General features: G+C 52.6%; 1 protein-coding gene across 1 annotated transcript in view; it reads left to right on the forward strand.

Annotated features, from left to right (window-relative positions):
• Positions 1–265: 265 nt before the first annotated feature.
• Positions 266–12,438, forward strand: part of sptbn4b (spectrin, beta, non-erythrocytic 4b) — a 27,867-nt gene continuing 15,694 nt past the window's right edge. The window contains exons 1-22 of the mRNA XM_086178093.1: positions 266–410; positions 510–661; positions 738–911; positions 3,167–3,258; positions 3,331–3,527; positions 3,721–3,833; positions 3,992–4,179; positions 5,136–5,253; positions 5,647–5,805; positions 5,894–6,196; positions 6,470–6,620; positions 7,027–7,163; positions 7,251–7,400; positions 7,719–8,087; positions 8,201–8,415; positions 8,498–8,635; positions 8,957–9,197; positions 9,361–9,519; positions 9,616–9,746; positions 9,823–10,048; positions 10,250–10,452; positions 10,598–10,688. Coding sequence (XP_086034219.1) covers positions 266–410; positions 510–661; positions 738–911; positions 3,167–3,258; positions 3,331–3,527; positions 3,721–3,833; positions 3,992–4,179; positions 5,136–5,253; positions 5,647–5,805; positions 5,894–6,196; positions 6,470–6,620; positions 7,027–7,163; positions 7,251–7,400; positions 7,719–8,087; positions 8,201–8,415; positions 8,498–8,635; positions 8,957–9,197; positions 9,361–9,519; positions 9,616–9,746; positions 9,823–10,048; positions 10,250–10,452; positions 10,598–10,688 — 3,852 coding nt within the window. The remainder of the gene's footprint in view (positions 411–509; positions 662–737; positions 912–3,166; positions 3,259–3,330; positions 3,528–3,720; positions 3,834–3,991; positions 4,180–5,135; positions 5,254–5,646; positions 5,806–5,893; positions 6,197–6,469; positions 6,621–7,026; positions 7,164–7,250; positions 7,401–7,718; positions 8,088–8,200; positions 8,416–8,497; positions 8,636–8,956; positions 9,198–9,360; positions 9,520–9,615; positions 9,747–9,822; positions 10,049–10,249; positions 10,453–10,597; positions 10,689–12,438) is intronic.

Below are 12,438 nucleotides of genomic sequence, written 5' to 3' on the forward strand. Positions count from 1 at the left end.
TTGACAGCTGACCAGTCCGGGTTAAACCCTGCCCCTCGGCCTTGGGTCCACTGTGATTGGCTCCAGCGGGCACGATAAAAAGTAATGACTTACTGAGAGAGAAAAGGATTTTCCATGGAATTAACCTGCGATTGAAGCTGATTTAAAGAAGGAACCTATCTTTATTCCATTGCACGCCTTCATTTTGAAAATACAGAGGCACTTCCTGTTTTTTAAAGCATGTGTTTGGACGTTGTGTCAACTTTGTCGCAGGGCCTCTGGCGCGATGGCTAATGCCTCCCCCGACCTGGACAACGCCGAAGCCCAGTGCCAGCTCAACAACAACAACCGGCCAGTCAGCTCAGGGTTCTGGGAGACAGAGTGCACCAGCTCCAAGCTGTTTGAGTGCTCGCGCATCAAGGCTCTGGCAGGTGCAGACATAGCAGGAGAACATCTCCGAACCAAGAAATCTCCTTTCATACTCAAGTGAAATTGTTATTAATGGGTAATAACCCCCCCCCCCCCCCCAGATGAACGTGATGCGGTGCAGAAGAAGACTTTCACCAAATGGGTCAACTCTCACCTGGCCCGGGTGTCCTGCCGTATATCCGATCTCTACAACGATCTCCGGGACGGCTACATGCTGACCAGGCTGCTGGAGGTCCTCAGCGGGGAGCTGCTGGTGGGAATGCTGTCATTATTAGCAGAGATTTAACCTTGAAACTTTGGCTCGGTCGCTAATGCTCCGCCCCCTGCAGCCGAGGCCGACACGGGGACGCATGCGGATCCACTGCCTGGAGAATGTGGACAAGGCACTCCAGTTCCTCAAGGAGCAGCGGGTTCACCTGGAGAATGTCGGCTCCCACGACATCGTGGATGGGAACCACCGCCTTACCCTGGGCCTCATCTGGACCATTATCCTCCGCTTCCAGGTGAGCGTACACTGCATACAGGGAGGGGCTTGCATCAGGCTCCGCCTCCTTGCAGGGCAGAGACAATGCAGATGCTCAGATAAGAGTATGTAGGGATCATTGTGTGTGTGTGTGTGTGTGTGTTGGGGGGGGGGGGGGGGGGGGGGGCAATGCAAACACTGCTGGTATTCCTGAAAACATGGATTTCAAACATGTAGGCCTTTCAGACATTGGTAGCTACCTGCGGTGACCTTTGCCCCCCGATGCGTCATCACCTGACCACAGAGGGGGAGGCGGGGCTTAACTCCAGCTGTCAATCACAGACATCCACACCTAGTCAGGTGATGCTGCATCATCAGCCAGCGACAGAGGCGGGATGAAACGTGAATGTCACCCAGCGGAGGGGGGAGGAGATGGCAGACTCTTTCCAGTTTACTCAAGGACAAACATAATGCACTTGCTGGGCTCCATATCTACCCTATCAGGGAATCTGGACATCTCGCTTCCTGTCAGTCACACCCCGTCCTCACATCTTTACACACACACAAACTGGGATCATATGAGTGCAGCTGATGCCCGGGGCTGCATCACTGTGCTGGCTCGTCTTGTCAGGAAGCATTCCCTGGCTTTAATGGACAGGGTTTTCTTTGGTAGGTTCTCCAGGTTCTTCTGCCTGAGTTATCTGTAGGTTCTCCATCTCCCTGCCACGATCCTAAACCAGTCGGCAGGTTCATTGAGGACTCTCTAGGTGTGAATGAAAAAGTGTCTCTTTTATTGACAACTGAACCCAGCAAATAAAACCCTGCCCTTTACCTAATGTTAGTGGGGATAAGCTCCGCCCCCTGCAGAAAGCCACAGCAGTTCCGACCAATGGTGTGGCCCATGTCCCTGTCCTCGCTGTTTCCCTCCCTCCCCAGTGGAGCGAGTGTGAGTCTGCTCGGTCAGCAGGTTTGGACCGAACCACCGCAGTGATTGTACCCGGGGGTGTGTGTGTGTGTAAGTGGGTGTCTGTGGGGGCTCACTGACAAAAGGCGGAGGTGATCCTAATGTATTTATACACACACACACAAACACACACACACACACACACACACACACACACACACACACACTGATCCAGCCAGCCATCAGTGTTCAAGTTTAATCTGCCACACAACAATCCATCTTCATCTATACATCAATAAGTTTGGTCCTCTTTACACCTCTATCCTATTTATAACAATATTAATAGGAAATGGGAATACATATATATATACATGTATAAATGTGTATACACATATATGTATGCCTTTTGTTTTGAATACAAACATGTATTTTGATTTGTTATTACTATTGGGCTCCACGGTGGCACAGGGGTTTGTGCTTCCTCCTCACAGCCAGAAGGTCCCTGGTTGGATTGGTGTGGAGTCTCCATTTTCTCCATGTGTCTTCTTTGGGTTCCTCTGGATTCCTCCCAGTCCCCAATCATGCAGGAGGCTCACCGAAGACCCTGCATTGTCCAGACGTGTGAAGAAGATGAATGTTATACATGCCTATATGAGTCCCTTTGATTGGTCCGGGGTGAACGCCGCCTCTTAACCAATCGCAGCTGGGATAGGCTCCGCCCCCCCTGGCAGCCCTGTCTGCAGGATAGGTGGTATAGATAATGAATGAATTAATGAATGAATGAATGATTACTATTGTAATTATTACTATTAGTATAAGTAATAGTAGTAGTTGTTGAATTATTAATATTCCTTATGTACAAATATCACGTCTTCGTAGCTGGTTCTGGTAGTATTGGCGAAATACTCAGTAGTTCGACCCAAGCGCTGTGGTCCTCTTGCTCCTCCCTGGGGAACTCCAGGTATCCCTGGGTCGGTCTGGACCCCTGGGGCCCTTCTGGTGGAGCCCAGCTGCAGCAGGTGAACGTCTCTGCTCTCTGCCTGTCTCCAAGGCCAAGCCTTGCCCCCTTCTTTTCCCATCCCAGACCAGGTTCTTCACGTCCTGGTCCAGAGTCCATGAGTGACAGTTAGAACACTAAGCTGGCAGCCGGGCCGGCTTTAGCCCCGCCTCTCGCCAGCCCAGATTGGCTGCAACTCCCACACACTGCTGGCCAACCTTCTCCCCACTGGCCATTTTAGAAGTCACTTTTGAGTTTGAGAACTTCTGCTGAAACCTTAACATCTAACCAGGGTGGGGGGAGGGTTGACAGCCAGACGAGCCTTGATTTTAAGTGTGTGTGTGTGTGTGTGTGTGTGTGTGTGCATGGTAACTGACTGGTGCTTCTGCTTCAGATCCAAGTGATCAAGATTGAAACGGAGGACAACCGGGAAACTCGCTCAGCTAAGGACGCGTTGCTGCTGTGGTGCCAGATGAAGACAGCAGGGTAAGCGGCACTGAAAGCCCAGATCTAACCCTTCCTCCTGTCGCCTGACTCACGCTTCCACCTCTGCCTCAGGTACCCCGAGGTCAACATCCAGAACTTCACCACCTGCTGGAGAGACGGGCTGGCCTTCAACGCCCTCATCCACAGGCACAGGCCGGATCTGATCGAGTTCCACAAGCTGACAAGGTCCAACGCCACGCACAACCTGCAACAGGCCTTCACTGTGGCGGAGCAGCACCTGGGCCTCACCAAGCTCCTGGATCCAGAGGGTGAGGAGGCTTTTACTTGGAAAATCTACAGGAAGGAAGTGCTTCAGCCTCATCTTGAGAAGATATTTACAGACCGTTGTCTGACTGATGTCCCCTGATGGAGATGTGGTTGTCCTTAGCAGTAACCCATACTCTGGCCACCAGCCTGGAGATTTACCAAGCGCTAACCAACCTGTCCCCCCCTCCCCTGCAGATGTGAACACAGAGAACCCCGATGAGAAGTCCATCATCACCTACGTTGTGTCCTACTACCACTACTTCTCCAAGATGAAGGCCCTCATTGTGGAGGGCAAGCGCGTTGGCAAGGTACCAAAAAATGCCGTGTGCATTCAGACACACTCACACATGCACTCGCAAACGCACTGCAAGTCCAGGTAAAATGATGGAATACCTTCATCAAGAGAAGGTAATGCAGGGAGAACCTTGAGAACAGGTCCTCCTGTCTCATCTTCTACCCGCCTCAGGTCCTGGACAACTGTGTGGAGGCGATGAAGATCATCCACCGCTATGAGGCCCTGGCATCGGACCTGTTGGAGTGGATAGAGAAGACCATTGCCGTCATCAGCAACCAGAAGTTCGCCAACTCGCTGACGGGCGTCCAGCAGCAGCTGCAGGCCTTCACCACCTACTGCACCATTGAGAAGCCCATCAAGTAGGCCTTCTCCTCAGGCTGGAGTCCAAATATTTTTGTATGAAACCACCAGATGGAGAACAATGGCGTAGTCTATCTCCAAACCGGATCTACAGATCCTGAGCGTAGCATTGTTATACTATCATTCGGCTGCAGCATCAGGTGTGTGTGTGTGTTTGTCCAAAATGTTTTTTGGCACCATGAAGGTCAGTTCAGACATCAAATAGTCAAAACTAGAAATCCAACCGAATCTGAGGACAGTGTTCGACCCCTCACCACCACCACCACCCAGTGGTTTTTGGACATCCTCTCTGGAGGGGCTTGCGGTGTGATTGACAGCTGTCAGTCAAAGATGGCGTCCAGGTCAGGCGGGTGGTTGTTTGGCGCCATGTTGTTAGCATCCCCGGATGATTTTATATGTTCTCAAGCTTCAGCTGAACACAAAGTGTGTATGTGTGTGTCTGTGCGCGTGCCCCCCCCACCCTCTGGGACGTTCTTTACACCCCCACCAGGGGTGAATACAAGGTGGCGTGGGGCTCCATTATGCCGTCCGTGTTGATGCGAGCCGACAGTCGAATACGGAGCCACCAAGCCTTGAGCTTTTTGTCCGCCATCGTCAGGATCATGGACCACACACACAAACACGTACACACTCAAACACACACACACTCACACATACACAATCTCAAGGGCTTCTCACAGTCCCAACTTATCAAAGTTAAACCCCAGCGGGTTTTTTGTTCTTGTTTTCCCATGTTATCATGGAGAGAGCGCTTGCACGAGTTGTTCGAGCGTCACGTTTGTTTTTTCCATTGTCCCTTGAACACACATTAGCATGTTAGCTAGCAGTGGAATACCCAATTTTTCATTTGTTATTCTGGACCCCCCCACACACACACACACACCCCTTGCAGAGGGGCTGCCGACATGGTAAGTTCCACTCCCCCTCTCATTTGTGTTATCCATTTCTCACGTAGGTTCCAGGAGAAAGGGAACTTGGAGGTCCTCCTCTTCACCATCCAAAGCAAACTGAGAGCCAACAACCAGAAACCCTACGTGCCTCATGACGGGAAGCTTATCTCAGACATCAACAAGGTCATACAACCACCATCTTCTCTTGTTTTCCCCCGATGACTGAGGTTCCTCCCCATTAGCATTCCCCGCCCCTGATGTACCGACACCACGCAGCTCCCATTAGCCAAGATTTTTAGCATCTTCACCTCCTCAGTGAACTTTAAGCCTGGATCCATCTGTATTTCTTCCAAAAAATTCAGACTTTGTACTTCTTTTGAATTATGGAGGTTTACAAGCAGAAAGACATCTCTTCCCACTTGGCCAAAGTCAAGTGTAATCAAGAGTAATCCCAGCGGTCACGAATGGATGAGACCCTACTTCCTTTACTGGCAAAGTGTCGAATATCCCATAATATGTGGTCTCTTTGGCGATACTTCAGGTTGCAAACGTGTCCTCTCACTCTGTCTTGTCCAGGCTTGGGAGAGGCTTGAGAAGGCGGAACATGAGAGGGGGGTGGCCCTACGCAAGGAGCTGATCCGCCAGGAGAAGCTGGAACTGCTGGCCCAGCGCTTCGACCACAAGACCACCATGAGACAAGCGTGGCTCAATGAGAACCAGAGACTCGTCTCCCAGGTAACGGTTTTAGAACCCGGGCTATGGTCTCCACCTTCTCCTTCTTGGTGTACCAACCCCCCGTCCACCCCCACCCTTCTCCATACAGGACAACTTTGGTTACGACCTGCCGGCAGTGGAGGCAGCAATGAAGAAACATGAGGCCATCGAGGCCGACATCGCCTCTTATGAGGAGCGCATAAGCGTGGTGGTTGAGCTTGCCGCCGAGATGGAGGTGGAAGGGTATTATGACATCCGGCGCATCCTGGCGCGGAAGGAGAACATCCTGGGGCAGTGGGGTCTTCTGAAGGAACTGGTGGCCGGAAGGAGAACCCGACTGGAGAAGAACCTGGCCCTGCAGAAGACCTTTCAGGACATGGTCTACATGATCGACTGGATGGAGGACACACAGGTAGGAGTTCTGCTGAGGAGTCTGATGGTTTTCATCTTCGTAGTTCTGATGTGGAAATCGATCTGAGGACGAGCGTCACTGGAGGAAAAATAAAGACCCGAGGACAAAGACTCCAGGAACCTTCACATCTAGGTTTCTGGAGTCTTCATGGTCTTCTACCTGGGTTATCTCCATGTCTCCTTCCTGCAGTCCAAAAAAAGTCTGTGGGTCCATTGAAGAGGTGTGGGTGTGAATGAGTGTCCAAGTTGAACCCCGCCTCCTCCATGCCTCTAGGTCCAGCTGCTGTCGAAGGACTTCGGGAAGCATCTGCTGGAGGTGGACGACTTGCTGCAGAAGCACGGGCTGCAGGAGGCCGACATCTGCGTGCAGGCTGAGAGGGTGGAGACGCTCAACTCGGCAGCGCTGAAGTTCACCACCATCGAGGGTAGGCAGCTCCACTTTCAACTGTATCAGGGCTGGTGGTGACTCAGAAGATGTGCAGAATAGGTGCCATCTTGGCTGAATTTGGGGAACAGGAAAATCTGAGGAGGTCAAAATGTAGGGAAGGACATCTTCATACAAAACATTGGTTGAGGCACCATGTTAACTGTGAGTCGCACAGTTGCTACCGGGACTAGCGGCTAACCTTAGCGCCTTCCAACGATTGCTAGCAGTTAGCCGCAGCAAAACTGCACAAGCATACTGCGCCTTCGTAAAGATCAATGCATGATGATCAGGTGTCCATTTCACTTCGGTGACGGCGAAGATACGCTTGACCTTCAAACAACTGCAGAATGGATCGACCCATGTAATCTGATCTGTGTTTGGATATGTGTGTGTGTGTGTCACAGGGTACCAGCCATGCGACCCACAGGTGATCTGCAACCGAGTCAACCACGTTTCTTCGTGCCTGGAGGAGCTGAAACAGTTGGCGGACAAAAGGCGAGCGGAGCTGGAGGAGTCGAGGCACCTGTGGGCATTTTTCCAGGTGGGAGGAAGTGATGAGACCCATCCAGGGGTGGGGCTTAGTCCCAAGCATGAAGTCTCTGATGGCTTTGGCGGTTCCTCTTTGAAGGAACTGGAGGAGTCCGATGCCTGGATCCGGGAGAAGAGCTCCATCCTGGGCGCTCAGGGTCATGGCAAGGACCTGAGTGGTGTGCTGAGGCTTCTGCAGAAGCACAAGACCCTGGCTGGAGAGCTGCTTGCCCACCGCTCCGTGCTGCAGGTGCGACTTCATGCTTTCAGTCCACGATTGCTTCCGTAAGCCAGAGCATCCTAAGGAACATCTGCTTCCAACGATATCAGCTTGTTCCTTGCTAACTAATCATGCCATCGGTGCAAAGTCCAAAAAGCGGGTTCTCCTTGTCCTGAGTCTCCGTGTTCTCCTGCCTGGGTTCCCTCCAGGTTCTCCATGTTCCTCCCACAGTCCAAAAATCAGATCGAATGAAATTGTCTGGAGGTGTGAATTAGAGGTTGAATGGTTGGACGTCTCGGTGGTTATCCTTTCTAAAATGCTGTAAAATGCTCTTCATGGCTTCTTCAGAACACCATCAAGCGAGGAAAACAGATCCTGAGTGAGAAGAGCTTCGGCACGGCGGGGATCCAGGAGAGAATCATGGATGTGAAGGGCGAGTGGAAGAGGCTAGAGGACCAGGCCGCGCAACACCTGGGCAACCTGCAGGAGGCGCTGAACTTCTTTCAGTTCTCCACTGAGTCGGATGACCTGGTGGCCTGGCTGCAGGATGCCTACCGGCTAGTTTCCAGTGAGGACTTTGGCCACGATGAGTACTCAACCCAGTCCTTGTTGAAGAAACACCGAGGCGTCGGAGAGAACATCGAGAAGCACCGGGTGCATGTGGTAGCGCTGCACAAGCACATGGTGGCGCTGCCTCTGCAGTACCGAGAGCAGGAGGTGGGCGAGGAGTGCAGGAAACATCTAGATTTTTTCTCTGGAGCAGATGTGAGGAGGTCCATCCTTTCTCCTTGGATAAAGCATCTGCCAAATGACTGTATTCCTCCCTGCAGGAGGTGCAGGTGCGGATGAGCGAAGTGGAGCAGCTGTACACGGAGGTGGCGGAGGTCGGGGTCCTTCGGCAGCAGTGGCTCCACGATGCGCTGGCCGTCTACCGCATGTTCAGTGAGGTCAACGCCTGCGAGCTGTGGATCGACGAGAAGGAGCAGTGGCTGAACAAGATGGAGATCCCAGAACGACTGGAGGATGTGGAGGTGGTGGCTCACAGGTGAGGAAGAAGGTAGAACCACCAAAGGAGGAACTAGCAGATGTTGCCCGTCCTAATATTTGTCTGTTATTTGGAAACGCAGGTTCGAATCCCTGGATCAGGAGATGAACAGCCTAATGGGAAGGATCTTGGACGTCAACCAGATTGTTCAGCAGCTTCTGGATGGGGGTCACCCCTCTTCCACGGAGGTCAGAGGGTGTCAGGACCATCTGAATTCCAGGTAGGTGCCCCCTCTCTTCTCAGTCCACTGTCTCCACCGCCTATGGCAGCGCCATCTACCATTCAGGAAGGAGTGGAGCATCTCCATAAGGTCCTAGCAGCTGTCTTTCAATAGTTACCATGAGGCTCATCTCAAACATAAACATCTAGTGAAAATGCAATAAGCCACCACCCCTCAGTCGAGGTGGAGGATCTCCATCACCCTGAGATGTTCCATATGGTGAGCGTGCCATCAGATTTTGGTAGAGCGCTGTGTGTGTGTGTGTGTGTGTGTGTGTGTGTGTGTGTGTGTGTGTTTGTGTGTGTGTGTCCCTCCCACCAGGTGGAACAGCATCGTGGAGCTGGTGGAGCAGAAGAAGGACCAGCTCGACTCCATGCTGCGGCTGCAGAACTACCTGCTGGAGTGTGCCGAGATCAAGTCCCAGATCCAGGAGAAGAGAAAGGCCATTGATGCTACCCAGTACGTGGGCAGCGACCTGGGGGGGGTCATGGCCCTACAGAGGCGTCTATCCACCATGGAAGGAGCCTTGTCCGTCCTGGAGCCCAAACTTCTCCATCTGCAGGTCGGGCATGATGAGAAACTATGTCGGCTAGAAGACAACATCTACCCAAACCAGTAGAACATCTGCTAGGCCTTAGCGGGGGTGGCTCCGTTCTGTCTGTCTTCATCCCATTCTTCTTCTTCTCGTGGTTGTAACCGTGGTGGTATGACGGTTGCTTCTGCAGGAGGAAGCAGAGCACCTGGCCACGGTCCACTCGGGCCAAGCCATGGAGGTCCTGGTGCCCTTCGATGGTATCAGTGTGGAGTGGGAGGAGCTGAAACAGACCCTGCAGGGCTGCGAGGACTCGCTGACGGTGGCGAGCAGGCTGCAGAGCTTCATACAGGTACGGGTATGCTGAGGAGATAGTGAAGCAGGAGAATGTTGTAGAGAAGATCGAACATTCAAAGCCTGGAAATCTCTCTCTGTCTGGGACTTTCAGGACCTGGACTCATTCCTCACTTGGCTGGTCCAGACCCAAACGGCCGCAGCCTCCGACCTTCTGCCCAACGACCTGGAGGAGGCAGAGAAGCTGATCAACAAGCATGCCTCCCTCAAGGAGGAGATCAGCCGGTGAGGGATCACACTGGGTTTCTTGACCTGGTCACCTTCTCAGAGAGTTGGAGTAACTGCAGGGTTCTCCCCACAGGTACGAGGAAGACTATGAGCGTCTGCAGGCCATGAACGAGCTGCTGGAGTCGGAGGAGGCGCCGCTACCGCAGGCTGCCCTTCAGCAGTGGCTCCAGAAGCTGGATGTGGGATGGAACAAGCTTCTAGAGATGTGGGAGAGCAGGAGGGAGGTCCTGGTCCAGGCCCACATCTTCCACCTGTTCCTGCGAGACGTCAAACAGGCTGAGTCCTTCATCAATAACCAGGCGAGTGACTGTTCCTTCAAATGTCAGGACACTATGTGGTTGAACTTATGCATCACATCATCTGAATCTTCTAAATTGACCTGGTGAGAAACCCAGACGCAGAACTCCAGGAGAAGTCCTCGTAGACCCTGCCCACAACTCACGAGAACTTTGAGTTCTCCTGAGAAAGCAGGAAGTGACCTCCTTCCTCCCCTCCTGTAGGAGTCGGCGCTGGCCCACGTGGAACTGCCCACCACGGTGGAGACAGTGGAGGCCGCTATCAAGAAGCACAAGGACTTCACCACCACCATGGAGCTTAACCTTCATCGCATCAAGGCCGTGATCGAGGCCGGAGAGAGCCTGATCAGTCAGAACAACATCTACTCGGAACGCATCAGGGAGCGCATCGACACGCTAGCCAGCAGGTACCTGCAGCTGAAGACCAACAAAAGTTCCATGGTCTTCAGGGAGAAACTCCTCCTGTCATGTGCCGCTTTTCATAACCGGGGTGAAAGTAGACATATGGAGATCTGGTGACGGTCCTTCACCTGCACTGTGTGCCATCCTCAGGGGGAACCAGAACCGGGAGCTGGCTCAGCAGTGGCTGGAGAAACTCAACGACCAATGGGAGCTCCAGAGGTTCCTCCAGGACTGTCACGAGGTAGGAGGCAACGGGGGAACTTCGGTTCACTGGAGAACCCACAGAATGCAGCAACATCTGAACCGTCGCTGGTACCTCAGGACAGGAGCTTTGTGTGGGTGGAGGGTGGACAACCGGGTTCTCCTCGTGTGTTCTCTCCATGACCTCCTGCCTGGATTCTCTCCATGTTCTCTCCATGATATCTTGCTTGGGCTCGCTCCATGTTCTCCTGCTTGGGCTCTCTTCAGTTTTTTTCCATGTTCTCCTGCCTGGGTTCTCGCCAGGTTGTCTCTATGATACCCCGCCTGTGGTTCTCTCAATGATCTCCTGCCTGAGTACTCCTTAGTTTACTCCATGGTCTCCTGCTCAGGTTCTCTCATGTTGTCCTTGATGGGTTCTCTTCATGTTCTCTCCATGATCTCTTGCTTAGGTTCTCTCCACATTGTCTGTGGTTCCCCCCTGGTCAGCAGGTTCATTGAAGTCTCCAAACTGTATGTAGGTGCAAGTGACAGATTGGCTGCATGCATTTGATTGACAGCTGAGCTGTTCATGCTAAACCCCGTCTCCTAACCACAGCGGCGGCTGTGTTTGGCTCCAGCTGTCATTGGGCCGACAGAGAAACCGTCCGGAAGTGACCCAAAAGTTCTGGGTTCATAGTGAAGGGCTGGGAGGCTTCCCCCGCAGTGTGTCAGCATCGGTGGCAATCGGGGACTGAGCCTCGCCCAGTGTCCACTGCTGCAGTCTAACCCCCCCCCGACCTGCGGAGTCAGAAGCTCCTCACTGGGCCAGAACCTTGTTTGGTTTCAGCAACTTTCCCTCTCTGGTGCCACTGAATAATTCAACAGCTCTGCTCTTCATCACTAATTCAGAGGAGGAAGAGCCCACCACTGTACGCCTGTGTGTGTGTGTGTGTGTACCTCTGCATGTGGGTTAATTGGGGTCTGCATCTGTCTGCATTATTCTACAGCAGCAGGTACTAGCAGATTAAGAAGTCATCTGGTTCCACAGAAGTCACATGGTTTCAAAGAAGAAGTCACTTAGATCCAGAGAAGAAATCACCCAGTTCCATAGAAAATGTCACCTAGTTCCAGAGAAGAAGTCACCCAGTTCCATAGAAAATGTCACCTAGTTCCAGAGAAGTAGTACTGTTGGTCCACAGAAGAACCCCCCTGGTTTAATTTTCCCTCACACCTGCTGGATATGTGTGGAGGTCTGGAGCAGATGGAAGTCATGGTGTCTTAAGCCCAACCTCCTCCTCCATCTCCACCTGCCCCTTGTCTCAGAGGTCAGCAAGGCTCTTCCTCCTGAAACCTTCTTCCACCTCCTCTGTAGTGCTGGGGCGTGGGGTTGTGAACTTATGTGCTCGTTGGTTGAGCTCATTCAATGGACTTCATGCAGGTGTATGTGTGTGTGTGTGTGTGTGTGTGTGTGTGAAAGGGAAGCCCCCCCTCCATTTTTCTTGTGTCCATAACACACTTTGTGTGTGAGTGTTAGCACACTGCAGTACTGCAGAACACTGAAGGGTGTGTGTGCTTGTGGGTGTGTGCGCGCACGCGCTCACGCACAGGATGGATAAGACCAAGTGAATATCCTAGAAGGGGTGAGAATCCATTTTCAGGGTTTTCTTTCTCCTGTCTCGGCTCCATCCATCTGCTGCCCCCACCCCCACCCCATCCCCCTCTCATTTCAGCATCATTATCTTGCTCAAGGCTGTATCTTCTGTCCCCCCCCCCCAAAAAAAACCCTGATCTGAAGCTCCTCCCCCACCCTT

This window comes from Fistularia commersonii, chromosome 3, assembly GCF_037954325.1.
Source record: "Fistularia commersonii isolate RoL2024-O1a breed Wild chromosome 3, RoL_Fcom_v1.0, whole genome shotgun sequence".
NCBI classification, from domain to species: Eukaryota; Metazoa; Chordata; class Actinopteri; order Syngnathiformes; family Fistulariidae; genus Fistularia; species Fistularia commersonii.